General features: G+C 42.3%; 1 protein-coding gene across 3 annotated transcripts; it reads left to right on the forward strand.

The window, feature by feature from the left end:
* The first annotated feature begins 895 nt into the window (after positions 1-895).
* Positions 896-22,816, forward strand: efemp1 (EGF containing fibulin extracellular matrix protein 1). 3 transcript variants are annotated; one of them, XM_084375239.1, is made up of 11 exons: positions 896-1,159; positions 1,731-1,837; positions 2,018-2,063; positions 2,158-2,433; positions 17,117-17,239; positions 17,394-17,513; positions 18,503-18,622; positions 18,714-18,833; positions 19,629-19,755; positions 20,063-20,255; positions 21,015-22,816. In XM_084375239.1, the coding sequence occupies exons 2-11, from the start codon at positions 1,757-1,759 to the stop codon at positions 21,174-21,176; spliced, it is 1,368 nt and encodes a 455-aa protein (XP_084231365.1). In that variant the 5' UTR covers positions 896-1,159; positions 1,731-1,756; the 3' UTR covers positions 21,177-22,816. The 3 variants fall into 3 exon arrangements, with proteins under 3 accessions (XP_084231365.1, XP_084231366.1, XP_084231367.1); XM_084375240.1 differs by having other exon boundaries at positions 896-1,147; XM_084375241.1 differs by lacking the exon at positions 896-1,159 and adding an exon at positions 1,480-1,636.
* Positions 22,817-26,477: the final 3,661 nt, after the last annotated feature.

Below are 26,477 nucleotides of genomic sequence, written 5' to 3' on the forward strand. Positions count from 1 at the left end.
GACAACACAATTTCACACTGTTTTACTTTGTTTATATGTGGCGGACCCTGCCACCTTTCTAGCTGCAAACAGTGTTGTGGGACCTTATTTTCCTCTGAGAACAGCTTGTTTATTCACTTATGGATAAAACATATTTCTGAGCTCATATTTTTACCTTATTAATATTGTAAATATTAAAATTCGGAGTTTGAATTTCTTCTCCAAAACTACATAGTGCTCCTTTAAAATGATCGCAATGATGTGCCTCTGGCTTCAGATCCCCCTCCCAAACTGTTAAAATTAGGGCCGCAACTTACTCAACTGTATGATTAATAGGCCAATCATTTAACACTTATCCCAAAAGTTGTGAAAAGAATGCTTGTTTAGATCACTTCTGTTGTCCAACCATCCTTTAAAACTCTCCAAAATCGTAATTTACTGTAAAAATCTACAAAGAAAAGCAGCAATTCCTCAGATTTAAGAAGCAGGAACCAGCAGAGACGTGACTGATACGATTAATCAACTATCAAAATAGTTGGCAATGAATTATCTTGCCACTGACTAATCGATTAATTTACAAGTCGTTCCAGATCTACTAGAAATCATATAAAAATAAGAACAGTATCACTCAAAACTCATCATGGGAGTGTTTTAAGAGTACTGAGGTACAATAAAGCTTCTATTTAAAATGTGTTATTACATCAATAAATACCGGTTGAGCCAAAGCAGATACACAGTGGAAACCTCAACTCTGTTTACTTTGGTTTCTTATTGTTTTGAGTTGAACCGTCAGCAATATAATCAGATCGCTGCAGAACAGTTTTTCCATTTCTTCTGATGGGCTCCCTTTATTTAATCACTTCCCATGAGTCTATAGAGGGAGCCACTGCAGCCTCCTCCTGATCGCTCACTGCACTCCGGTGAGAGACGAACCCGGAGCTCTCTGAACCTGCCCGGTACACCGCCCCCAGCATGTCATACTGTACGAGCCGCATGTTCATCACAAGTGCTGCTCGCTCTCCCACAACCATCTAACATCCACAATAAAGAGCCAGCCTGCTGCTGCTGCCGCCGCCGCCGCCGCTGCTGCGCACACGCTCGGATCTGCAGCAAAACACACGGGGACGTTTTCCTTCTTCAGCACGCCAGGAGAGTTGGAGATCCGCAGGTATAATTGCAGGTACGTCTCCAAGGCGCCACGGGATGACAAAGCTGCTGCACACACAGCTCAGATCAGATAAACATGAACACAAGCCACCGAGGAGTGTATGTTGAAACAAGCCAGGGAGGAATCTCCAGCAGCACTTGTTTGAGATGTACTTCGCTTGTTTGAGGGAATCGTCCGGGAACAAGTGTCAGTATCAAAAACAACACATTAATATGTGAATGGGCAGCTCGCATGTTTTGAGCAAGTCGAGAATTTTAAGCTCCGCACGGCTGATTAACTCGCTCATTTTCCTGACACTGACTGACACACAACTGGGCATGTTTACGCACGATCTTTACGCGTATTACGCACTAAATCCCTTTTGGAGAAAAACAGCAGAAAAACACTTCACCCAGTTGAAGTCGCAGATTCAGCTGGAGCCGCGCCAACGTAAACATCACGCCAGCAGCGGGGAGACGTTGGGACTCGTTAAGCAATGCCATCAATGATGTAATAACTGGTATTAAAACATGTAGGCTTGTCAAGCGAAAAATGATCTTGCACGCTCTATCCATTTGGTTCCTCTGTCTGCATCTCGTTACAGTGCTGCTGCTCCGACGTTTGCTCGACATGCTGGGGATCTGCGTGTGTCTCTGTGCGATTTTCAGCCAGGTCCTCTCTCAGGAGGCTGAGGAGCCCATCTCCTACACAGTAAGTGAGAGATTTTATTTCTGTACCAGCCTTTTTCAAGGCAACCTGGTGCACCTTGAGGTGCTGTTTACTTTAATCTGCTGAGGGTCAGGGTTCATGATTTTATTTGTCATAAGTTTTAACATGAAAGGACTCTAATGTGTGTATGATTTCATGCCCATCGTTATCCATCCTTCACAGTGCACAGAGGGGTATGAGTATGACAGAGTCAGAGAGCAGTGCAGAGGTGAGAAATGACACACTTATGCAGCTGTTCTGTCTTTATTTTTCATCAACAAATGCTAATATCCACTCTCTTCCCCTCTTTTCCCTCCCCATAGACGTCGACGAGTGTGCCTTGTTAGATGATGCCTGCAAAGGAGGGATGCAGTGTATCAATCACTTCGGCGGATACCTCTGCCTCCCCAAGAGCGCTGTCATCTACATCAGCAAGGACGGCGAGACGGTGCCGGTGCCGGATCCAGTCCCCCCTGTCCCCGTAGTCCCGCCGAACCAGCCTCAGCTCCCACGCACGTCCGCAACTGGCCAGAGAATCTACACCACCCAGACCATCCGCTGTGCAACAGGGTTCACTGCAGAGGATCAGACCTGCAGAGGTAAGATCAGCTGTACAGGCATTACAGACAACCTCCTCCCTCAGTCCAGGTGCAAGATGATAGAAAGCATCATCAAAGTAACTTGAAAAACTAGCCTTTCATTTCTTTTTTACTGCTTTACACCGACACAAGGAGACGGTTCCTCTCATCTCAGCAAGTGGTGCTGACGAGCTCCTCGGGGGAGAAATTGGACTCTGTCAGCAGGAGCAGAGGTGTGACCACAAAATATGTGCAATATGTTCTCTGCAAGGAAACTTTTTCCTCTTCATGAATATTAATTTGACCTTTGGCCTTCATGAGATTGCTCCCCAAAAACGATGTGTGCTGCAGTATCAGTAGTGTGCTCTTGTTGCACTTGGCCCGATGCAGAAGAATGTGTCTGAATGTGTCTCTGGCAGAGATATGTAGGTATTTGATAATTGCTTGCTAACGACTTTAGAGCCTCAATAAGCAGAGCTCCAAAGGTGAACTGTTCATCCATCTGTCTGACAGTCATCAACGGAGGAGCCATGCGTAGCTGCCAGATGTGTTGCAAGCTTCTCTGCTCACTGTGATGTCATGTTTTCTAAACTCTTTTGGTCGCTCGCAGCGTGATGTTTTTGGCAAGAGTTCAACTTCTTCCTAAAATTGAAAAAAAAAAAAAATGTTGCCTTGGGTGTTGATGGCAAATCATAGATATTAGATATCATATTGTGGCAACATCTGTGCTCACATACAGCCTTTACGCCTACTGTGGATATTCCCTGGGCCTGGTAGCTGCGCAAGACCATGTGGGGGTGATCTTGTGTTTGAGCGAGACTCTTTGATCAAATGGGGAGTGGGTTAAGATTCATTCTCTGTCTCACACACACACTCACACACACACAGTGGTGCCCTTCCTTGCCGCTTTGTGCCAGATGTTCATAGCTGCACCTGAGAGGGAGAATCTCCGATATCACTCGCAAACCAGCTCTTTGTTGGTCACGTGTTGCTCTGTGAAAGTGCGGTGGTGTTATGTCATTAGCTGCCTAAATGTAATGTAAGACAAAGTGCATTACCATACAGTACATGTGTTCAGCGGTGAGGAGCTCCTCTTGCCAATAGGCATGTGGTGAGCGGCTGTGCGGCGAGGCCTGCGGTCACAGAGCTCCAGTGAAAGTAACAAATTTGATTTTACACCTGGGGCAAAGATATGTGTGAAGTGCTTTATGTGTTTCTCTGAATTGGAACCCAATTAGGTTTTATTAGAGTGTAAAACATGGCAGCATATCAGCTAAAGTAACCGCATAAGCGAGCTGGCATGGGTATAATACTTATTCATTCACTGGCGTGCCGCTTTCAGTGCATGGGCAAAACAAAGATAGGCTGTTGCTGTCAGTGTTGGTGCTTTGAAATGACTGGAGGAGTTTTAGCTGGAGGGCGTCTCGTGCCGTTTGGTGGGCGTTTATTCACGCTGGTGAAGTGATATAATCTTTGTTTACATCAGTCTCTGGTTTCTCTGTCATTACCTCTCACTCGCGACAATGAGCCAATTGTTCTTGGACACAGAATTGTCTTTTCTTTTTTTCCGGTTCCACAGTGGCTGTTTTTGCACAGCTACCTATCTTGCGAACGAAGGAATTCCCATTTACTTCCAATGGGGGGAAACCTCAATGTATCAAATAGTGCTTACATCAGGCTCCTTCCCTGCTAACTCACCACTCTGCGGAGTGGAAGCTAGAGTGCCGAGTCAGGTAGGGCAAAGGGGAAGATGAAAGGCTGACACTGACTAAATAACCACACGAGTGCCGGAGCGCTGACCGAGCCAGGTTGTACCAACGTCATGGGTTGTGCTGCTGCTGCTGCTGAGTTGTTTTGGTGACTTACTGCTGAGTGTGTGGTGAACAGTAAAGAGATCAGCTTAAATGCTCTGGAAAAAATGAAGCCAATTTTCCAAAGCACAACTTAAATGGTTGAAAAGGCTGTTTATAAAACAAAATAGCCTCTTTTTCTGTTCTTTATGCTGATTAAAAGAGAACCAAACCACTAATTATATAATACACTTCACCCTGATATTTTTCCTTATAATAATCCTCCCCCTGGGGATAACTATTGGCAAATTGGCAATAAAGCTCCTTGGCCCTGAGTGTGAACCCCGGGCCTAAGAGTGTGTTGTTGCAGTGACACATCTGGGAAGCTGGCGCCCTACTCCAGCCCCGGCCACACAGAGAAACTATGAGCCCTTACTGTATGTGTGACAGCTTAATGATGCCTCGCATTTCCATGACCTCCCCCTCCCTCCAAACATACACACACACACACACACACACTTACTGTGTTTACTGCTGGGAGATGCCTACAAGTGACTCGCTGTAGTCTTGTGTATACATATTAACTCTCCCTTTTCAGCAGAGGTGAGGTCACTTCCTCCTAGAAGTGAAGGTTGTCCATCAGAAGTTGTCATTAACCATCAGTCATTAAAGGGACAGTTCACCACCAAAACCAAAAATACATATTTTCCCTCTTACCTAAGGAGCTATTTACCCATCTAGACTGTTCTAGATGTCTGTTTTCTCGTCAATATAATGGAACTGGATGGCACTTGGCATGTGGTGCTCATAGCGCCAAAAAAAAAAAAAAAAGACATTTTAAAAACTCAACAGCAATGTTTCTCTCAGAAAGCACGACCCAATAATTAAGATAACCCACAGACCTTGCTGTGAGCAGTTTCATGTAGGAACTTTTTTCTTTCTACTAGAAGGCTGCATTTTTACTTCCTAACCCGACTCGAGACTAACGTATTTAATGAAAGTTGAAGCACAGCGACATCCTGCATCCATGTCCCTGCAAGACTGAATTCCCAGTCCTCTTGCTGTTGTTTGTCATCCCACAATAACTGCTTCATTATTATCTACATTGGTGACTAAAGTGAGATGCCAACAATTTCCCCCCATGGTTGTAGTTAGTCTTAACTTCACTAATGTCCAGTTTTGCTTTACCTCCTCCATCCTTAGCCAGCCAAAACTACATGAATGTTTGCTGCTTCTGTGTTACGGTCAAAGCATCGTCACCGAAGTAACAAACGGCAGCACCTAACAGGACATATAGCGCCAACAGGGAAAGTAGGTCCATCACTTATTATCAGGTATCACTTTATATCACTTTAAATATCACTAATTATTTATTTTTACATTATAATTTTATTGAAAGAACTTGAAAGCACCGTGTCAATTCACGGGACCGAACCCGGACCTCCTTTCAACATTTCTTTCCAAACCTGGCCCGACCCGTCCACTTTCAACCTGTTACCAAACCACACCCGCCAACTGTATCACCGCATAAAAGGAAGCATTCATCTACTATTGAAAGATAGGCAAGCTAACTAGGCTCTCTTAAGTAACTAACATTACAGCTCAGCCCAAGTGCGACAGCATTAATATTAACATCTGGCGCTGTTATATTCACAAGCCTCTAGTCTTTGAGTAGATGTACGCTTCCTTCTGCACGGTGACACGTGAAGAAAGTAGTTCCGAGATCAAACTTCTCACAACGATGTCTGTGGATTGCATTGCACATCTCGACGGGGATATCTCCAAAACTCACGCCAAAACAATCTAGCTGAATAAATAACACCACAGGTAAGAGGAAGAATATGATTTTTTTTAAATCTTGGGATGAACTGTCCCTTTAAATCTGATGAAAAGTGGAAAGCAGTTATTTCACTCAGTGACAGTTGACCACTGTACTTAAATGTATTTTCAGTGACTACAGGCATATCATTTTGGCCTTAATGTCATATTCGACACTTTCTGGGTTCTCTCCTCGCAAGCCTAGACTTTACACACTTTAGCTGCTGCCTATATATTTCTCATCTCTAAATTAGATACTCGTGCGCTGCAGTATGGGACATGAAAGGACATGCCACTCCTGTTTACCTGTCTGGTTTCCTGAGGTCATGCAGGCCACATTACCACCTGCATGCCTGACTAATTTCAGCTACGTCTGGACTCTCTTCACCTGCACTGGCTAGAAATCTTTCCTAAATATGTTTTATCAAGGCCGTTAAGCCTCTGTGTGACAGAGAACTTGTGTACTTTTCCGAACAAGGCCGAGCGCATGCAATAACATTTTTCCACGCAGATGCAATGCACTTGGGAGGAATATCTCTGGAATGTCAGCGGTGGTTGTTTTTTCCGTTTGCTCCCATCTTTTGTGATGGTTGGAATTACTCACCACCTTGACAGATAAGCGTCAGATCGATCTGCGTGGAGCAGGAATGCAGAGAGCAGAACAAGCAGAGAGAGCACAGCATGACGCTGCTTCATGATTTGACCTTTACAGCTTCTACTTTACAGCTCCACACTGTTGTCTCATCCTGACATTTGCACTTGAAGAAATAAGCCCCAGACATCAGGCTCTGCTGATCCACAGACAATGTAAGAAGATGTGAGGATACACAGAAAGCGATTGCAGTTTTTCAGGAAATTCCTTCAGATGTTATCCTGCGCGTGTTTGTTTCGGCCAAACATCCATCAAACAGACTTGGAAAATGTTTCTGCACAGAGAAGGAATACTTCACGGAGGTGAACGTGATACAGGATGTACAGGATGTTAAATTAAAACAATCTGCGGTGATTTTGTTGCTCGACAGGAGGAAGTGGGATCAAACACAAAGCCTTTGCTTGATGAAAACTGACCCACTTTGTTTCGGGTTACTCAAAGAAAAAAAAACCTGAGGCACACCTTTGTGCCTGTTGAACCCTCCTATTACCAGCTAAGCTCTTGGCTTCCACCTGCTCTCAGACTGATGATTTGCACTGTCCTGCATCAGTATGTCTTCACTAGGAGATTGTCCCAGTGCCCTGTGATTTTACTGCCCAGCTCACTGCACCTGTTACACAACTGTAATAACTGGTGTTGCATCTTTAAGCCTTTGACTTGTGGATGCTTTCAAGGGATGGCAATGTCATCCAGTCTGCTAGCCCACAAAGGTTTATTGTAGAGATGGAATAGTAGGATGGATTGCCATTAAATGTGGCACAGACATTCATGCCCCTCAGGACGAGTTACAATAACTTTAGCAATCCTCTGACTCTTAATTTTCAAAACTCTGAACATTCCCATCAGCCTCTGCTTCACTTTGTGTTTACTAGCAAAAGTTAGCATGCTAACAGGCTAGATTAAAATTGTGAACCTGCATTGTTTCCTACAGTTTGAGAATTTCTTGTGTTGGTCTGTGGGCAGCTGGTTCCATTCATACTACAGTGAGCCAAAGTAAAACGTATGTGTGGGAAACACTAGACCTGCAGCCACCGACAACAACTTCTGAGGTCTGCTGTTTTCCTGCATGTTGTCCTCAGTGTCAATCGACCTTAAATTTTACAACTTTGACAATGTTTGTCTGCTGGTTGCCCAAAAAAACTTCAAATTTGGATTTTATCTACCTGGGTATGTCTTTTACTATTTTGGCGAGCCACCCAAGTAGAGTCTATGTATGGGAAACACTAACATGGTAAACGTTATACCTGCTGTATATCAGCAATCATTGGTTGTATGTTAGCATTTAGCTCACAGCACCTCTGTACAGCCTCACAGAGCTGCTGTCAATTTTTTTATTAAATGGTTTGTATACTTAATATCTCTCTCAGTTCATGTCAAAATGAAAATTATTTTCAGTATATCAAATATTAACACAATTAAAAGTTAATCAAAGGACCAGTGCGTAGGATTTAGTGGCATCTAGCGGTGCAGTTTGCAACCAAGTCATCACCCTTCACCCTACCCTCCAAGGCCATTTCCGGAGCCAGTGTTTGGTTTGTCTGTTCTGGGCTACTGTAGAAAAATGGTGGTGCAACATGGCGGGCTCCATGGAAAAGGACCCACTCCCTCTGCAGATACAAAAGGCTCATTCTAAGCTAAGGTCATGAAAACACAACAATTCTTAGTTTAAGGCGATTACACACTCATAACATAATTATGAATATTCCATTTCAGCCAATAGATCCCCTTAAATTCCTAAACACCGGACCTTTGAAGGATCATTTGTATGGTTCCATGTATATTATATCTGGAGGTTTACAGGATTAAAGTCAAATACAGCTCGACAGATCAGTCAGCCTTCTGATACTCATCGCAGACATATCTGCACACGCCACGATGGTAAAGCAAGACATGTAAGTACAGAAATGCAAAATATATGTTCACGGTAATTTTGAAAGCGGGTCGCCAGTACATACTTTGCACACCAGAGAGCACTGACAAGTTAAGCTAATTATTGAGTTAGTATCTGCCTCCAACATCCATTATTGGTCATGTTTTAGAGTCAATACCAGTGAATCAACATTGCTCAGATTTCTGGCTTTCACAACTCACTTTCCATCCGTAAACTGTGCCAGAAAACCTGTTGATGTTGCAACTCCTCAGCTGCTGATAAAGACGTTTCAACTTCTTCCATGCTCTCATCATAACTGGATGTATTTTGAAATCAGTATCTCCATGGCTGTATGTTTTTAATCTCTTGATCTTTGACCCCAAGAAATCAAAAGTAAAACAACCACAACAATTTTAGCAATTATATTCTTAAAAACATTACATGAAGAATCTTAGAGAGATTAAGAGAATAAGAGAGAATGTGTTAATGATGACAGTATTTTATCAGCTTACTAATGCTGCCAGAGAGGACTCGAGTATCTTTGGCTCTGTGAATATAATCCAACCATCTTGCAGGCAGCCCCAGTTTTGGCCTGTGCAGTGTTGCTGTACAGCGTGCTGTTATTGCTTGTGGTTTGCCGCTGGCTCCTCGCTGCCATCCCATCAACGATGGCAGGGAGAAGCAAGGGGGGAAGCAGCTTTGCCGTGCCTCCTTGGCTTAAGTGCTTAATGTTGTTGTTATTATTCTCCCTGAGGTCGGTGCCTGTCCAACGGCCAGCTGCTTCCTCCTCTGATGTGCTTACATGTGTTGCTCTTTCCGTTTACCTCATGATGGAAAGGGACACGGGGCTGCTATAAATCACCATTGCGCTCAGCTGGGTGACACTCACATGCGATCGCAGGGTTTCTTACAGTTCCCGATTCATTTTATCATGCTGTTATTTTGAGCGTCCGTGTTCCCAGGTTTCATTCCTTCCATGCCGCAGATTTTGCCATAAAAGCCGTGAATGGCTGCTTGTCAGGTGGGCAGAGCGATTGATCGAGCTTTTCGGAGCAACAGGAAGGATTATTATCAGTCGAGAATGTAGCTGGCACACTGGACGGATTTTCAAGAATGTCAAGACTCTGCCTGACCTTTAGTAGAGTGTGGAACAAACTCACAAATCAGTTAGTAAGTGTCAGCATGACTAAAACTCCTGTTCCTCCTGAACAATGAGAGCGATGAGAGTGGGAATCTTGGGAGTGGTGCGAAAAGCAAGAGCATGGAAATATTTCATGCCTTAATACAGATGGAAATACACATATTATTAGGTTAGAGTGTCTTGAATCCTTTGATTTCTTATCTGCTTTGTGTTTGGACTTGCTTTGAAAGGGAAACACCACCACTCCCATTTGTCCTGAGGTCGTGTTCGAGCCAATGATAGCTGCAGAGACAATTACACACAAATGAAACAAAGTGCAGCAGGAGGGGTAAAATAAAGGTGCTCTAGGTTGAGCAGAACCAAACGCTCAGGGGCTGGTGTGTGACATGCTAATAAATTTGACGTTGTGAAATTTTATGGGCTATTAACATCGCACATCTTGCCCCCTGCTTTCCCAAAGATTGAATTATCCAATAATCAGAGGGAAACAGAGATGCTGTCCAACAGCAGGATGGCTCCAACTGTTCTTTGGAACGGCTCCTGCTTTCCATTGCAGCGGTTCAGTGAAAACAAGACTAAATGCTCTCAAGTGATAATTACAACAGGCCCTATCATGTCAGAATAAATCTGGAGCAAATAACACATTGTTCTGAATTCAGGCCAAACAATTTTTAAGTCCCCGTTTTGGACACATATGCTTTTTTTTCCTTTCAGATAACACGCCACTCTGTAAAACATAAAAAAAAAAAAAAAAAAGGCCATTTAATGTTTGAGCACCTCCAATGAACACACACACCCACCAATACGCACACACTCACATTCTTTGAGCTGCCGCCATTCCCGTTACTCCCCCAACTCCCACAAGGCATTTAGAATTAATCTCCCTGAAAAGCAAGGAGTTTTTAACTCTGACATCACATATGCACACACGGCTGTAAATCTAACTTCAAATCTTAAAAAACCCTTTTTTGTTTAAAAAAAAAAAATAAAAATCCCTCCACCCTTTCTCCTCATTCTTTCCTTCCACTCTTCTGCTGGACAGCCTTATCTTTTCCCTGTGATGTTACAGCAGGCTCACTCTGAGAGGAAAAAAATCTGACCTCAGAGAACAGAGTCACTTCTCCCCACACGCAACACATCATCACGTTTGATGGCTTGTTGCAGTAAAATCTGTTTTCCTGTGTAAACTACACGGACTGTGCTGCATGTGGTAAGCTGTGGAGGCTTTATGGGACCTGAGAGCCAGCCAGTGTGGGATGTCCTCCCACCCCACCCACCCACTCACACACACTTGCACACACACAAACCTTCGTGGCACTTTGTATTGGCAGCTTCTTAAAGCTTTAGTGACAGAGTAGCAGTTACCACAAGATATTCCCGTGAATGAACCTTTGGAGTGCGTTCAGCAGCACATATGCTTTTATTTAGAGCTCTCAAAGCTTTCTTGAAGGGAACGAGGATGACTCTGACTTTTCCGTACACAGAAGTTCTGAGGAAGCATCACTGTATTGTTAGACACGTGGAGTTACTTCAGTTCATGGTTTATATAGTTATGTAAAAGATGGTTGGAGATATCTGCCCTTCACCAGCGAGTCCTTGTTTGATGATTCACGTAGTCTCCCATAACCACTCCAACAGTGGCATAAACATTGTCAGATTCCAGGTTTTTCACGCTGAAATCTTTCCAAGTGCACCTGATGTGATTCTGGTTGGCAGCAATCACCCAAAACAAGAGCAAATGCCTCTATCAGGAGATTATTTGTAGCCCACGTCTTGAAGCCATATGTGGACCAGCTCTGGCTCAGATTTTGTCCTCAAGTCAGCCTGAACAAAGTGAAAACTCTGTTGAACACCAAAGGACACCACTGTTGAACCAGCACAGAGGTACAGACATAAAACAAAACAAACTGGCTAATTGTTGCTTAAGTGTGTCAAATGTCTCAACATCTGTTTGACTGATAGCCATGAAAGACCTTAAGCCAAGAGACTTAATCTAAGGATGAACTGATAACTTTAGTGATCCCCACATTATTATGGATCAGACTGGTTTTCTTGCAAGACCAGCCCTAGTCTGCCTCTGATTGGCTTGCGTCTATCCTTTTCATATGAAGAAAAGCCTCAACGTCTTCCTGGTGCTTCATACATCCATCCAGAGTTTTTCTCTGCCCTGGCAGTCCTCTGGACTACTCTGGAAGAGGTTGGTGTTTTTACCGGGGAAACTACAACTCATAAGCCATCGTATCAGAACTGCAAGAAAAACAGAGATAACTGTTAAAGGGGATCAGATCTATGTTCCAAGGGTCCTATTTTCCCCAGCTCAGTATTATTTCAATATGTGAAATCAAGGAGTTGTTTAAAAGGGTTTAATGTTCTCAGAAATGTTTTTTCTCAAGGTCAAATGTCCAATGTATGTTTCCTTGGGGCAATATGTTAAGATTAATGCCCTCAAAATTGTCAACAGAATAATTTATTTACTCCACCATTCTTTAATTTTAACCCTAACCCTCAGAGAAGTAAATGTTAAGTGTAGCTGGCCTAATTGTCTACCAAAATAGAGAGTTGCATCCTTGAGTGATTCAGACATATGTCATGAGTATACTTAGAAGAAAAACAATTTTTAATCAGTAATTACATTTTTTATAGACCTTAATCACTAGGAAGACAGATGTAAAGTGTGCAAGGGAATATAGAGCTGGGGATCATAGGACCCTGTGAACTTAAGGATAAGTGGTAATCACTGTAAACATTACACTTGCTAAACATCAGCATGCTAGCATTGTAATTTTTAGCACACAGGACTTTATTTTATCAGTGATCAGGAGCCTCAGACTTGTTGTCTGAATCCACTGCCAGAAGGCAGGGCATTTCCAGTCTCAATGAATCACCAAATACCTCCAGTAAGTAGGCGTGGGGGTGATTCACGTCAGGGACTTGATCTGGCTCTTTCTGTCTCCTGACTATTTGTTGACATTGGTCCTGTATAACACAGGATCTCACTTCCAGTTTTACTCTCTAACAATCACATCACCCTGTTATTCATTAAAGGGTTAGCTAGTGGTTAGCTTGTGGAGCTACCTGTCAAGCTCATACAGTACTGTGGCTCCTGTTTTGTCCTCTTCTGGCATCAACCTGCAACTTTCTGCATGTCAAACTACAGCATTGATGGCATAGATGTGTTGTGAAGTAAGGGTTGTGTTTAGTATGAGAATGTGAGTAGTCTAAAAGTCTGACATTTGGCACTTATTTCAGGTGCTCTCTCTGCTTTGCTCTTCTCTCTGCTGTTAGAAAGAAGAGCTGCTGTGTCTGCATGTTACAGTTTTCAAAATCCCAATCTCTACTGGAACATCAACAACAACCTTTAAGCTAGCAACCTACACACTGACATTGGCAAACTACTCTTACCTGGTTGCTAACATCGCTGCATCCTGGGTTTAGGATGGTGATTGGGATTGTTTGAAAAAATGCTAAAAAGTTAGAGCGTTTTTTTCCACTTGTACCAGAATGACAATTGATGCAGCCAGAATTCCTCCAGCGTTCAGACAGGGCTGGAGACAAGGCTGGCTGACAATATTAACCTTAATTGACTGTGTTATTAACTGAAGGGATGGTATTGTCACCCAGACAGATGCAACCCGATGAACCTACAAATCATGCAACACTAACACTGTTGAGTGTGGATGCGCTTCCATTTCTGTGGCATTACATACCACCTCAGGAAAAATATCATCCACATCCAGACTAGGACAATCTTTTGACCTAAGAGGCTGGATCTGGATGCTGCAGGTCTAGCATCAACAGTGACAGAGGCCCTCTAATGGACCAGGACTTAAAAAAAAATAAAAAAACATGTCATGAAACCTTTGGGCTCTTGCAAGTGGGTCAGTATCTCCTGATACTGCTGGAATCCAAGCATTCGGTTTCTCACTGACACTCGGTGCTGGTTGTGGATGAACTTTCCCAGATGCCTTTCAAGCCACATCAGAGCGTAGATTTTCCTGAACAACACTGCTTTTATCTTTTTCTTTTACTAAGCGGGTCAGTGAGCAACAGACCATGTCTGTGCATTCCTTCCTGTATGCAGTTCGCACCTGTTGTCTCTCAGGTACACCTTTAGATAAGCCCTGCTTTTGTGCCTAATGTACTGAGTCCATCTTATCACTGTGCCCTGACATTTCAGCCCTCTTCCCTTTCCTTCCTCGACGGAGTGAGGACAACTTACCTTCTGTCCACCTTTTGGTTCATCGGCCAATTTCTCACCGGCACCAGTCCCACTGGATGGTGGAGGCTGTGGGACTGGCATAGAGAACCTTTGAGGCCCTCAGGGAACAGCTTGATCTTTTCCACATGAAACATTTCCAGGTGAACATCATTTCAAGACATCTGTGCTGCAGCAAGTGTGGCTTCCCTGCATTTGAGTTATTTATTAATTTAACGTGTTTGATCTCTTTGAATTGGGGCTCCATGAGTATTTAACTCTTTGCCTCAGGTGCTTTGAATGCATCTCAACCCTGCAGGAATGATAACACAATCATGTCTGTCATGTTCAGCACAGTCACCAGGGGAGGACAGGCTGAAACTTTAGGTTTTCCAGTGGCTTTGCAGTCAGGTTCTTCTTGCTATTGTTAAGCTACGCACGTGTCAAAACACAATGCAGTTCCTTTCCCCTGTGTATGCGTGTGTGTGTGGTATTGAGTATAACTGTCTGTCATGCTTTTAAACTGATGCCCACTGGCTGTCTGCATATGATGGGTTGTGTCAGACCACCCAAGAGTACTGCTGGTGGGCCCACAGGGATGAGAGTATACAGTACGGGCGTATTCGTAGTGTGTGTGTGTGTGTGTGTGTGTGTGTGTGTGTGTGTGTGTGTGTGTGTGTGAGTGTGTGTGTGTGTGTGTGTGTGGGAGAAAGAGAGACAGATAGTAGTTCAGAAATAAGAGGGTGGGGGGTTATAGAGAGAAAAGCCTTTCTGAAGACGCTCTGGCTCCAAGCGAATCAAAATTGAGAACGTGTTTGGAGGATCAACAGAAAAAGGAGAATCTTTCCACTGTGGTGTCATGTGTTTTTTCCATAGCTGGAAAATTCTTATTTCTGCTGAGAAGTTTATGAAGAACCTGAGGGAAACAGTACTTTTAACAGAGTTACTCACGATTCGATTCACGATAAGTTGCCCAATATAACAATAGGATCTTGAAACAACGATTTTGTGATTATTGATACATTGCAAGACAATCATCTAATAATACATCATGATATCTGTCAAACTTCAGAATACAAAGTACCCCTGAAAAGGCAAAGTGCAGGAGTTATGTATTAATTTACTGCATTGTGGTGCCAGTTTGACAATATTTGAAATGATTGGAGATGAAACGATGTATAAAAAAGTAGAGTCTTAGCTTAGTGCTAGGAGGGATACAATTATGTCTCAGTAAAACCTTTTCAATCTGTGTAAACTAAGTTTACACCCAAGGAGATATGAAGTAGTGACTTAGTTGTTAAAATTCTCAGGGTAATTTGTTAAGAGCACCTCCATGTTTTAATAAAAATATCTAATTGGCGCCAGTGTGACGATAATTGTATCGCAAGAGGAAGCGGTACAATATATTGCTGTATTGATCATTTGATGCACAACTAATCTGAACTAAATCTTAAAGGATTCATGCTAATTTTCAGGTTTACAATTTTATTGTGTGTTACTACTAGAATAGGTTTTCATGCTTTAATGCTTAAAAAAAGCATCTGTTTTCTCATACAGTCCAATGCTGCAGCATTATAGTGCCCCTCTGTCTGAAACGCTCTGTTTTAGTTCCTGTCTCTTTAAGGACACCCCCTCCTGAATACCCAGTCTGCTCTGATTGGTCAGCTCACACACGCCTGACCCAGCACCGCTCACTGTCAGTACGTTTCCATGCACACTTAAGTAGAGCTACGGTCATAGCTCGATCGGGCCATTTAAGGACCAGGGGAGAATCGATTTATTGATGGAAGTATGTCCGACTCCACCACGGTAGGTGTCGATATGCACCATTTGCTACTGGATATTCATCCGGTTGATCTATTACTATCTATTACATCACAAACCAAACAAGTTAAGAAGCAAATGGGCTGCACAGTGAACAGTGAAAACATGGATGACTTTTGGCACTCTACAAAAATTTGTATTTCTTGCTCTAGCACTCGCCATGTTGATACCTACCTACTACCTTCTTCTTTTGTTTGGTTTCCTGCTACGGATTTATGCCATGGACGACTTCTGGGTCAATGCCCAGCGTGGGAACAAGTGCATTAGCAGAACGCCGAGGCCAGTTCAGGTCCAACTAAGGCGTATAGAGTAAACTTTCATGTATACGCCTTTCGAACTAACAAAATAGTCCGACTTTTTCTAAAACTTTTTTCTGTCTCCGGTCATGTTTTGACCTTTCAAATAGCTGAACTTCTACCATGAATAAAGGCATAAATAATGCAAATGTGTGACATGGTGATGTCAAGAAGCCACAGAATTTTAAATACTGACGAGGCGTTACAGGAGCAGTGTTTTCTGTGGAAGAGAGGAGCTCTCGTTGCTGGTGACTTTTGGCTTTCTCATTTTTAAGATTTTTAAATACACAAGAACATAAGTAACACACTGAAGGAAAAGCAAAACGAAAAAGCAGAATAGGTCTCCTCTAAAACATTGACACTAAGCCATGTCCTCACCTTACCATCACCTCATCGTCCTAACACCTTCACCTCTGATTGTATCAACAATATCATTTATTTATTTTCAACATTCTGGACATAACTTTAAAATTTGAGTTGGTAACGTTTGAGTTTTTACATCTTGTAATCATCAAGTCTGTTAGTGATACAGTTTTTTAACAGCAGTTTTGAATTCATTTGGGAAACGTAGCATCTTTCTGGCAGGAGCTTTGTGTTTTTAAGCCTCTTATACTAACATCAAACTACTGCTTATCATGTTATATAACCTATTAATGACAGGGTGAGAGATAGAAGGTGAACGTGTCTCGATCTGTGTGCTTTTGGTTTGATGGATTTCTGTTGAGAGAGCGAGGTGTTACGGTAAAAAGCACATGAGTTATCAGTTGAGATTTCATGCACACACACACACATACACACACACACACACACACACACACACACACACACTTCCCCCTTCAAAAATCTGTCCTGTCAGTAGAAGATACGATCTGTGTTCCCCCCCTCACCCGGAGCTGCTGAATAAAAGCCCTCTTTCTTTAATCCCCCGCACTCTGTACGAACATGTGTGATTATGCCCATGTGTGTGATGTGATGGTGTCGGTGATCACAGATTTCACAGTTCACACATCACAGATCACAGAGTTCATACAGTCCAGACATGTTGTTTGGCTTTGTGTTCCTGCATTCATTAGCCTTCAGCTTCCCCTCAGTGTGTGTGTTTTCTGTGTTTATTGCAGACATAGATGAATGCACAACAGGTAGACACACTTGTGGACCTGAACAGACGTGCTTCAACACCAGAGGCTCCTACACCTGCCAGTGTCCTCTGGGCTACCAAAGGAACGGAGACCACTGTGTGGGTGAGTCACACACTCCCTCCTCCTCTCCCTCCTCTAGCTTTATCACAAGATTAAAAGTGGTGTCAAGCTTTCAAAAGACTTTGAACATCTGATTAAAAGAATTGCTTTTTCCTGCCCGTATCTCCCTCCTGTGAATGTGTGTGCTTCCCTGCAGACAGAGACGAGTGTGCCCTGACCCACTACTGCATGCACAGATGTGTGAACACACAGGGCTCGTACTACTGTGAGTGCAACGCAGGTCACAAGTTGGCCAGCAACAACCACAGCTGTGTTGGTAAGTCACTGAAAAGTAACTGTGAGTGTGTCTGTGTGTGCTTGTGTGTACAGCATCAGGTGATGGAAACACTTTGCTTCAATGATTTAAGGATTAAAGCTGCTGTAAGTGATATTTTCTTATTAATATAAGTGATCAATATCTCTACATTTGGAGTGTTTGGTCAGTAACCACCTGGATATCCACCTGATCTGCTCCCTTGCCAGGCTGACTTTTAACCTGTTGCTACTTGCATACTCAATGCGAACAACAAGAGTTTATTATAATAATCATAAATACCTTTATTTGTATTGAACTTTCTAGAACCTTTGTTAACAGAGTGCTTTACCGTGCATACACAAACACAATAACGTAAAAAAATAAACAAAAGAGCAACAAGTGCAATAAATAAAAAAACATGAATAAAACTGAGGCACTAAATAAGGTGTTAGTCAGGTAGATTTAATGAGCTCAACTCTCGACTGCTTTTCTCTCGACCTTCAGTTTTCTCTGGATGTAGATATTTTAATGTCAGGAACAAAACAAATGGTGCACAAGCTCTTGTCTTTTTTAAGCCTGGGAGCTCAGAACTATCATGAGACTCGCTGTGTAACCTGAACCCACACAGAACATCTCCCGCTGCCATCAGAGGAAGTTATTGAACAAGTTGTGCAGCGATAGAGAGCTGGTTGTCTCCGAAACCTTTTTAGAAATCCATCAAAACTCATGACTCGCTCCGAGCAGTGGTGAAACATGTGCGTGTGTGTTTGTGGTTTGTGTGTGCATGCTGTAGTTGTGTGTTTCTCTTTCGGCCCCATTTTGACCTGCACTGGGGAAGCCAAAGTACAATTTTCCTTTGATGGGATAATTAAATGGTATTTATAGTTACTGAGAACAGAGCTGCTATTATGGGATTGATGGCCAAAGCTACAAAAATAAGTTCCAAGTTGTAATAAACGAGAATAATCTGTATTATATCCATATATGTAAAACATCTGACTTTGTTCCAGATGTGAATGAATGTGATGTGCAGAGTCCCTGTCAGCACCACTGCTACAACCTGATTGGCTCCTTCCTCTGCCAGTGTGACCAGGGATATGAGCTGGCACAAGATGCCGTCTCCTGCCAAGGTGGACACACGTGAACACACACACACATGCATACATATATTGGCAGATACATGTTTGTAAACTCCCATCATATTCTCATTTTTCTGTACAGACATCGATGAATGCAGCTTCTCCAGCTACATGTGTCAGTACCAGTGCATCAACAGCCCAGGAAGTTACTCCTGCGAGTGTCCAGACGGATATCAGCTCCAAGGAAACAGGTTGTGTCAAGGTACTACACTTATTCTATTTATTTATCCTCTCTGTTTTCACACTCAACAAAGTGGGTCCTCCTCTCTCCCTTCCCTTCCTCCTCTTCCTCTTCCTCGTCCTCGACTCTTTGAAGATAACCGTTGATCATCCCTGCTATCATCCACTGTTCTACCTTCTCGTGCAGGGAATGAAAGCCACTCTCAACCAGATCTGTCATGGAAAGAATGCGGAGGTTAGGCAACACAAACACACTGCAACTTTGTGTTGCCCTGCTGAGCCACCTCTGTGAATTTATATGCATGATGTTGGTTGCTTGAAGTGGATTTATTTGAAGCTCCGGCGTTCGCTCAAAGGGTGAGCTGTTATTTTTTCCTCTCCCCCTCGGTCAGGTGCAGGCTTTATAGGGGGAGTCATGAATCCGGCCGGTTGTGTCAGAGGGACCTCTTGGTGATGAATCCAGGTTGCTGTGCCAGAAATAGCCCTGTGGTTTGGGGCGCGTTTGATGGGGTTATTTTCATGGTGCTGCGAGGAAAGAGCTGCAGTTAGGGCTATGCGGGGTTGCATTGGGGGCTTTCCTCGACTACAGATCTGCAGGCTTCCCTCTTGTGTTTTTCTTGCCTCTTCACAGCTACAACCCTGAGACACCATTCCCACACTGTCCTGAACTTTGACTCTGTTTTCACAGCTCTGTTTCATCAAGCGTGTAGAGTTTGTGTGTGTTTTGGACGTGCGGGATGCTAATATTGTCATCCAGCTATTTTTGACTGTTCAATACTTCTCTTCTCTCACTCTCTGTCGGTCTGCCAATCACCAGACATAAATGAGTGTGAGACGGGGACCAATAACTGCCAAGATGATGAAATGTGTTGGAACTATTACGGAGGCTTCCGCTGCTATCCCAGAAACCCCTGCGAGGCGCCTTACACCAAAACCTCAGAAAAGTCAGTAAACATCATCCAGTTTTTTTGTCTCACCCTCCTCACTCTCCAAAAACTCAAAATCTTCCCAAGTATACTCTCATATCTAGTTTCATTACTCTGAATATAAGACACAATCATCCAACAGGTAACATTTCAGTGAGAGTACAGACTTGTTTTTAGACATCACATCTTATTTTAAGAAATCCTAACAAGTGAATTGTCATTTGTTCCATTGGCAGATTTCTTTACTTTTTACGACATGAAATCATTTTTTTCTTGTTCTCGAAGTGGTTTCACAGAGATTGTCGTCCTTGTTGTGTGCTCGCAGTCGCTGTATCTGCCGGTCTCAGACTGAGTGCCAGGGTCTCCCACCGTCAATTGTCTACAAATACATGAGCATCCAGGCAGAGCGGACTGTGCCGGCAGACATTTTCCAGATTCAGGCCACCAACATCTACGCCAACACACACAACACCTTCAGGATCAAAGCTGGGAATGAGGGAGGAGAATTTTTCCTGCGAGTAAGTACATTTTTTGATTTACATGAAGGACTGGGGGAGGGTGTCACAGGTCATAGTGGTCCCCCTATTCTCAAAACAATGTTTGGAACTATAAGCAAACAGGACTAAGAGTCTATAGCCATGCTAGTGGCTGTTAGGCTGCACAGTGGCCCTTCCTTGAGCTAGATCACTATGTATTTCTGTATTTGAGGCAGTTTGTCCCCTTAGAGTTGCCATAAGGCAGAAATGACACTGGAGTCATCGCTGCTTCTCACCGTTGCTCTGACTAGGTTTAGGCCACTGGCCAATGCCATCGTCAGTTGCTGATGGCTGACAATCATCCTCTAGTGATCCCTGTAACATCCAGGTGTGTCCCCTCAGAGATGGTGTCTTGTAATTTGCACGTTTGTTGCTGCTCAATGCAATAACTTTCTGTCTCCATGTCCCATTCATTCATTTCTCATTTAACTGATGAACAATTCCCGCCTTACTTTCATTCAAAAAAACAACAACACCAACTTTTTAATCACAATGTTATGATGGTAGAGTGCTCAGTGGTCAATGACCGTCAACCACTGGGGATAGATGATGGCATTGTCCATGGGCCATGAGATATGGCCCGTCCCATCCATAGAGCTATAGTACTTGCATGGCTACAAACAACTGATATAAATCTATTCCAATGCACTTCATCATACCAATCTTAATTTGTTTCAAAAAAGATATGTGATAAATCTGTCTTCCCATGCTTACGTATTGACTGATCATATTTTCTTGCAGCGTTCCAGCAATGTGAGCGCCATGCTGGTGCTAACCAAGCCTCTGTCGGGCCCCAGGGAGTACGTCGTGGACCTGGAGATGGTCACCCACCATCTGACCATGAACTACCGCTCCAGCTCGCTGCTGCGGCTCACCGTCATAGTCGGGCCCTACGCTTTCTGAGCGCCGCCAATCCCAGCAGCCAAAATAAGTCTGGTTCAGCAAACATAGCAGTGTAACACAGCAGATGCCTGTATCAGCATTACATACTGTACATTTTCATACAATACATGCATATGACGTATATCATAGGCTGCGCCAGACTCATACAGCAGCACAGCAGTTCTCATAGGCTTGCTCATGACAGACCGACCCATGCTGTGATGTGACCACTGGGCATCTTTTTCTCTCGAGGTGCAGGGAAGCATTTTGATGAAGGGTTTGTGACGAAACAGTTTTTGACTTTAAGTGCCTGAAGTGGACGTAGGAAAGATGCTGGATGCAGCAGTCATTGCTACTTCCAGACAGAACTGGTGCACTCAGGAAAAGAGGCCTAGTGGACACACATCCTTACTGTGATGGATTTTTGATGCAGCTGTACCTACATTTATCACTTTGTTCGGACCAGAACTGCTTACAATAACCTGTGTGTGCATCAGAGAAGAGAGAAATCACTTTTTCTATATAAATGTACATGATAAATATCCAATATGAGCAGCTTTTGATACAAAAATAATTTACAGACTTTGTAAATCACAGCTTCTGTTGATAAATGTTGTAGGGGTTAGTGCTGCTGCGCCACACTGTTTGTGCAAGTTTCTGTATAGTTTTACTCATGAGTAATAATTTCCAGAGAAGTCCAGAACAGTTCAGAAGTGTAAAGGGAGGGAATTTGCCTGTGAGTTGAGAGAGTACTAAACTTTGCATGACAACAGGCTTGATGCTCGTAGGCTTTACTCGCAGGAGTTAAGTCATGTACATACCGAGGTAACAAATCTGTGTGTGTGGATGTTTGTGTGTGAGTGTGTGTGTGTGTGTGTTATGCAAGTGAGTGAAAGTGTGAAACACAGAGGGAGAGAAAGGGAAAGAGTGAGAAAGAGCTTGTTCTCTGCCCCCGGTTTCGGTGGATGTGGTCGAGCTGTTTATGCGTTTCTGTGATGCCATCCCCGCGGTCACAGAGGCAATAACAAGAGATTTTTGAACTCGAGAACACGCGCAGGAAATGACGGCTTTCATAACACACCTCGGCTAATCGACCGCTCGTTGGTGCCACGCTGATTCTCCAGAGGAACGGCTGGGCTTTCTAATGTCGGTCCCAGACAAGAAGTCACACTGGCACCAGGCTGGCTTGCGTGATAAACATAATTACAGTGCTTTGCCCTGTAGCTGGTTGGTGTGTGACACAGGGGATTATTAAAGTGTTAATACAATGCCACCACACTTTTTTGGCAGAATGAGAAATCTTTCACTACCTGCTTCGCTTTCTTTCATGACTCCACGTGTCAGCTCTGGCTTATTGCTGAAACACTGTACACTGTCGACTGAAAACCACATTGAAACCAGCATGTTGTCACCACTCCAAGTGTAGAGAGTTATCCGTCTTTGCCTCAAACTCCTTTTATGTGGTTTCAGCATAGTGCCTTAGAGGTAAATGTTACACTAATCTTACCGTTCATGCTGTCAAGACTGTTAACTTCCTTCCATGAATTGCCTTAATGTCTTTCTCTTCTATTTAAAATATATTTTGTCATATGTACCTTATATTGATTGTACTCTGAAGAGCAAAAGTTATATTGTTGAATAAAATATGATGGATAAACGGGGCTTGGTTGTTCTGTTTTCTTATCCAGTGTTATAAAAAGTGCCTAAAAATCATGCTTGAGTAAAAGATACAATGACTGATATATTATTGTTATTATTGATATACATTCTTACATATTGAACCTTTAATGTTGTAAATATGACCTTTCTGAGTTTGAATTTCTTCTCCAAAACTACATAGTGCACCTTTAAAGTGTCTGGAATTATATGTAATCAGATGTACTTAAGTATCAGAAGTAACTTTCAGGCAAGAAATGCACTTAAGTATGAAAAGTACAAGTAAAAGTAAATTATACATGTATTTACATCAATGTAGATACTGTGTACTCGACTGATAATCAGATCCATTTTTCTGATTATCTGAATCAGTGTTTTTTTTGTTTTGTTTTTTTTTTCAATTTAAAAATGCTTTGGCTCTGATGTAGAATGTAATCGGCAAAGTAATTAGTAACTAAAGTTAGCAAATAAATAGATGTAGTGAGTAAAAATTACAATATTTGCCTCCAAAATGTAGTGGAGTGGACAGGCTTGGGGAGTAACAGAATACATGTAACAGATTACATAAAAGGGTAATCCGGTAAAGTTACACAAAAAAAGATGTAATTGCATTAAAGATACATTTATTATTATTATTGTTTACTAACTGGATATCAATTTTAACAAAGGATGATATACTAGTCTGTAACCATGACAACACTTCACAAGTCTCACACAGAATCATTTTACAGAAACCTGTGAATTGAAATTAAAAGTCATCTTGTTGATGTTTCTTTTCTCTTGTCTTTATTTGCATATGTTTGGTATCAAGGTAATCCAAAAGTAATGGAAAGTAATCAAGTTTACATAACTTTATCATCGTGATACTTCTGAAGTTACCCTCCCACCCCAGGGAGTAGAAGTATAAAGTAGCAGAAAATGGAAATACTTAAGTAAAGTACAAATACCTCAAGATTGTATTATCAGTACTTGAGTAAATTCTTAGTTACATTCCAACACTGCTTATATCCAACAGCAGAGACATAACTGATCATAAGAAATGCTGGTCTGCACTGTTGCCGCGTGTACCAAAGTGAACAAGATGTGACTTCATGTATAGTATCATGGAAAATGCAGCGGTTGCGTGAAATGCTCCGCTGCTCTTCACGTGCTTTTTGAAAAACGTGAGGATGATTTCATCTGAATATAACAATGATAAATGCAGTGAGCATGATGCTCCAGCCATCATATCTATCTTATTTAAAAAGCTCCAGAGGGGATACAGTGATATAGTGTGTTAAGTCAATGTGTGCTGAGGGACAAATGTGAAGCCTGCACACACACAAACACACACACACACAACATATTTAGATGTGAAATTGGTTGGGAGTGGTTTTATGGTAAGTTACTCAATCATTCTGCTGTGTAGAGCTTTAGTCAGAGCAGTGTTGGGACATGTAAGATGATCCATGATGTGTCATTGCTCCCCTAACCCCATCTTCAGCTCCCTGCTCATTGGAGCTCTGTGTTTTCTGCTGTCTGTGCATGATTTAACCCCCAGGAGAAAACATTGCTCACCCACTTTTTCTGTGACTCAACCGTGCGCCAGGCTTCATAAGAAGAGCAACATTTTGGGGTTGTTGTTGTTCCTGATTAATATTCCACTCAGGGTAAAAGATAATTAACTTAATCTCCCTGCATGTAGCTCGACATTTCATTAATCACTGTTAGATTTATGAAACAGATCAAAGTCGAAGTCATTGGCTGAGGATCACAGGAGAGAATAAAAGTTCAAAATTAAAGTTCAGTAAGTTGAATGGTGGTTACTTTCTCATCTCCTCATCACCACATTATCCCTATCATGCATTTTTTAAAATGTTTTTAGACTCTCAGAACTTGTTTGGGATCAGATCTTAGAGAGCTTTTCACATTAAAACAGTCAATTGGATATTTCAGAATCGAGGAATGTAGTAAAACATCAGCCGTGAAGGTGATAAGTTGCTGGAGGATTAGCTGACTTCTGTACATCCTCAAGGCATCTACAGTTTACTGATTTTTTTTTCCTACTGCACAAAATCAAGAAGCTGGGTGCCTTATTTGGGAAGAAATAAAATACACCTGCATTTCAATATAGTGTGCAGATTTTACCCACAGGACCACATTAACCCATCAGGGGGCCCCAGTGTGATAATGAGATGTGATCACACCTTTTCTCAATTTAATTTCTCTGTAATTAGTTTGTGGTAATTTGATTTATTACAATTTAATTGAGCACAATGCACCAAAGCCTCAAAATTAGGTATTTATGAAGGTGTTACCTAAACGTAACATATCTTTTTTTGTGGTGCATACAGTAAAAATACATTTGCAATAAGTTCAGTTATAACAAAAATAATTACCAGTACATCTGTGTCCCCTAAGGGTCTGGGCATCTTAGACATTAATTGTTTTGCCTGGTTAGTAACTCATCCTTGACAGTGTGATACCAACATGAAATCCATTACTTTTTATTTTGTTTTTGTGTACGGTGCCGCTATGGGTCAAAACACAACATTTTCGTTTTCTGAAATGTTGTTGTGTTTTGACCCTCAGAGCCACCACACGTGTGTGATAACCTTGATTAAAAAAAATCCATGTTAGTGGCTCTGAGGCACAGTGGTGCTTTGAGCTGAATGCTAACATCAACATCAGCATGCCTATATGAAGGGGCAATGTTAATGTTCAGCAGATGTAGCCAAATAGTTTACCATGTCCGCTCGTTTACTGTAGCATGTTGCAGTACAAGTACAGCTGAGCCTAATGTCATTAGGACAAATTGAAATTTTGACTGGATGATGGCGCTAAACTGAAACTTTAAGGCATCATCAAGTGATTAGAATTCATCCTGTGGGGACTATAATGGTCTATACCAATTTTCATGGCCATCGAACCATTAGGAGAGACATTTCACCAAAAATGACAAATATCAACTTGCTGTTGGTGCTAGTAGGATTTGAAATCTGATCTTAATCCTACGGAAGCCCTAAAGGGTCATGCATTCATACGTTTTATTTCCTCCGTTTTCCCGAGATAACAAGTTAATTTCATTTGTTTTCTCAAGATCTCGAGTTATTATCTCGAAATAACAACAGCCGTTTTCCCGAGGTAATGGGATAATTTTCTCGAGATAACGAAACTTTGTTTTCCCGAGATAACGATATAATTAATTTGAGATCTTGAGAAAGCAAAATGATTGTGTAGTATATTAAATCATTGCAGGAAACATCATTCAGTGTAGCAATGATCACGGCGTCACATATCTTTCCAATCAAGACCTGACACAGGCTGAAATAGCATTATGCCTTGCTATTACAGATAATATACACATTAGTGTGCGTAATCTAAAAAGACGGTTAGCAAGGCTTCAACCATATCGGAAGCGCAACCTAAGTGAGCCTGATGTCGTCGTTAACTACATACAGTAGCTGACCAGCTATGAGGTCCTGGGCGTCTCCATAATCTCAGGCCTATCATATCACAGTCATTATCTCCAGATCTGAAATTAATTATATCGTTATCTCGGGAAAACAAAGTTTCGTTATCTTGAGATCTCGAGAAAATTATCCCGTTATCTCGGGAAAATGGCAGTTGTTATTTCGAGATAATAACTCGAGATCTCGAGAAAACAAATGAAATTAACTCGTTGTC

This window comes from Pagrus pagrus, assembly GCF_965226575.1.
Source record: "Pagrus pagrus genome assembly, chromosome: 15".
Classification (NCBI taxonomy): Eukaryota; Metazoa; Chordata; class Actinopteri; order Spariformes; family Sparidae; genus Pagrus; species Pagrus pagrus.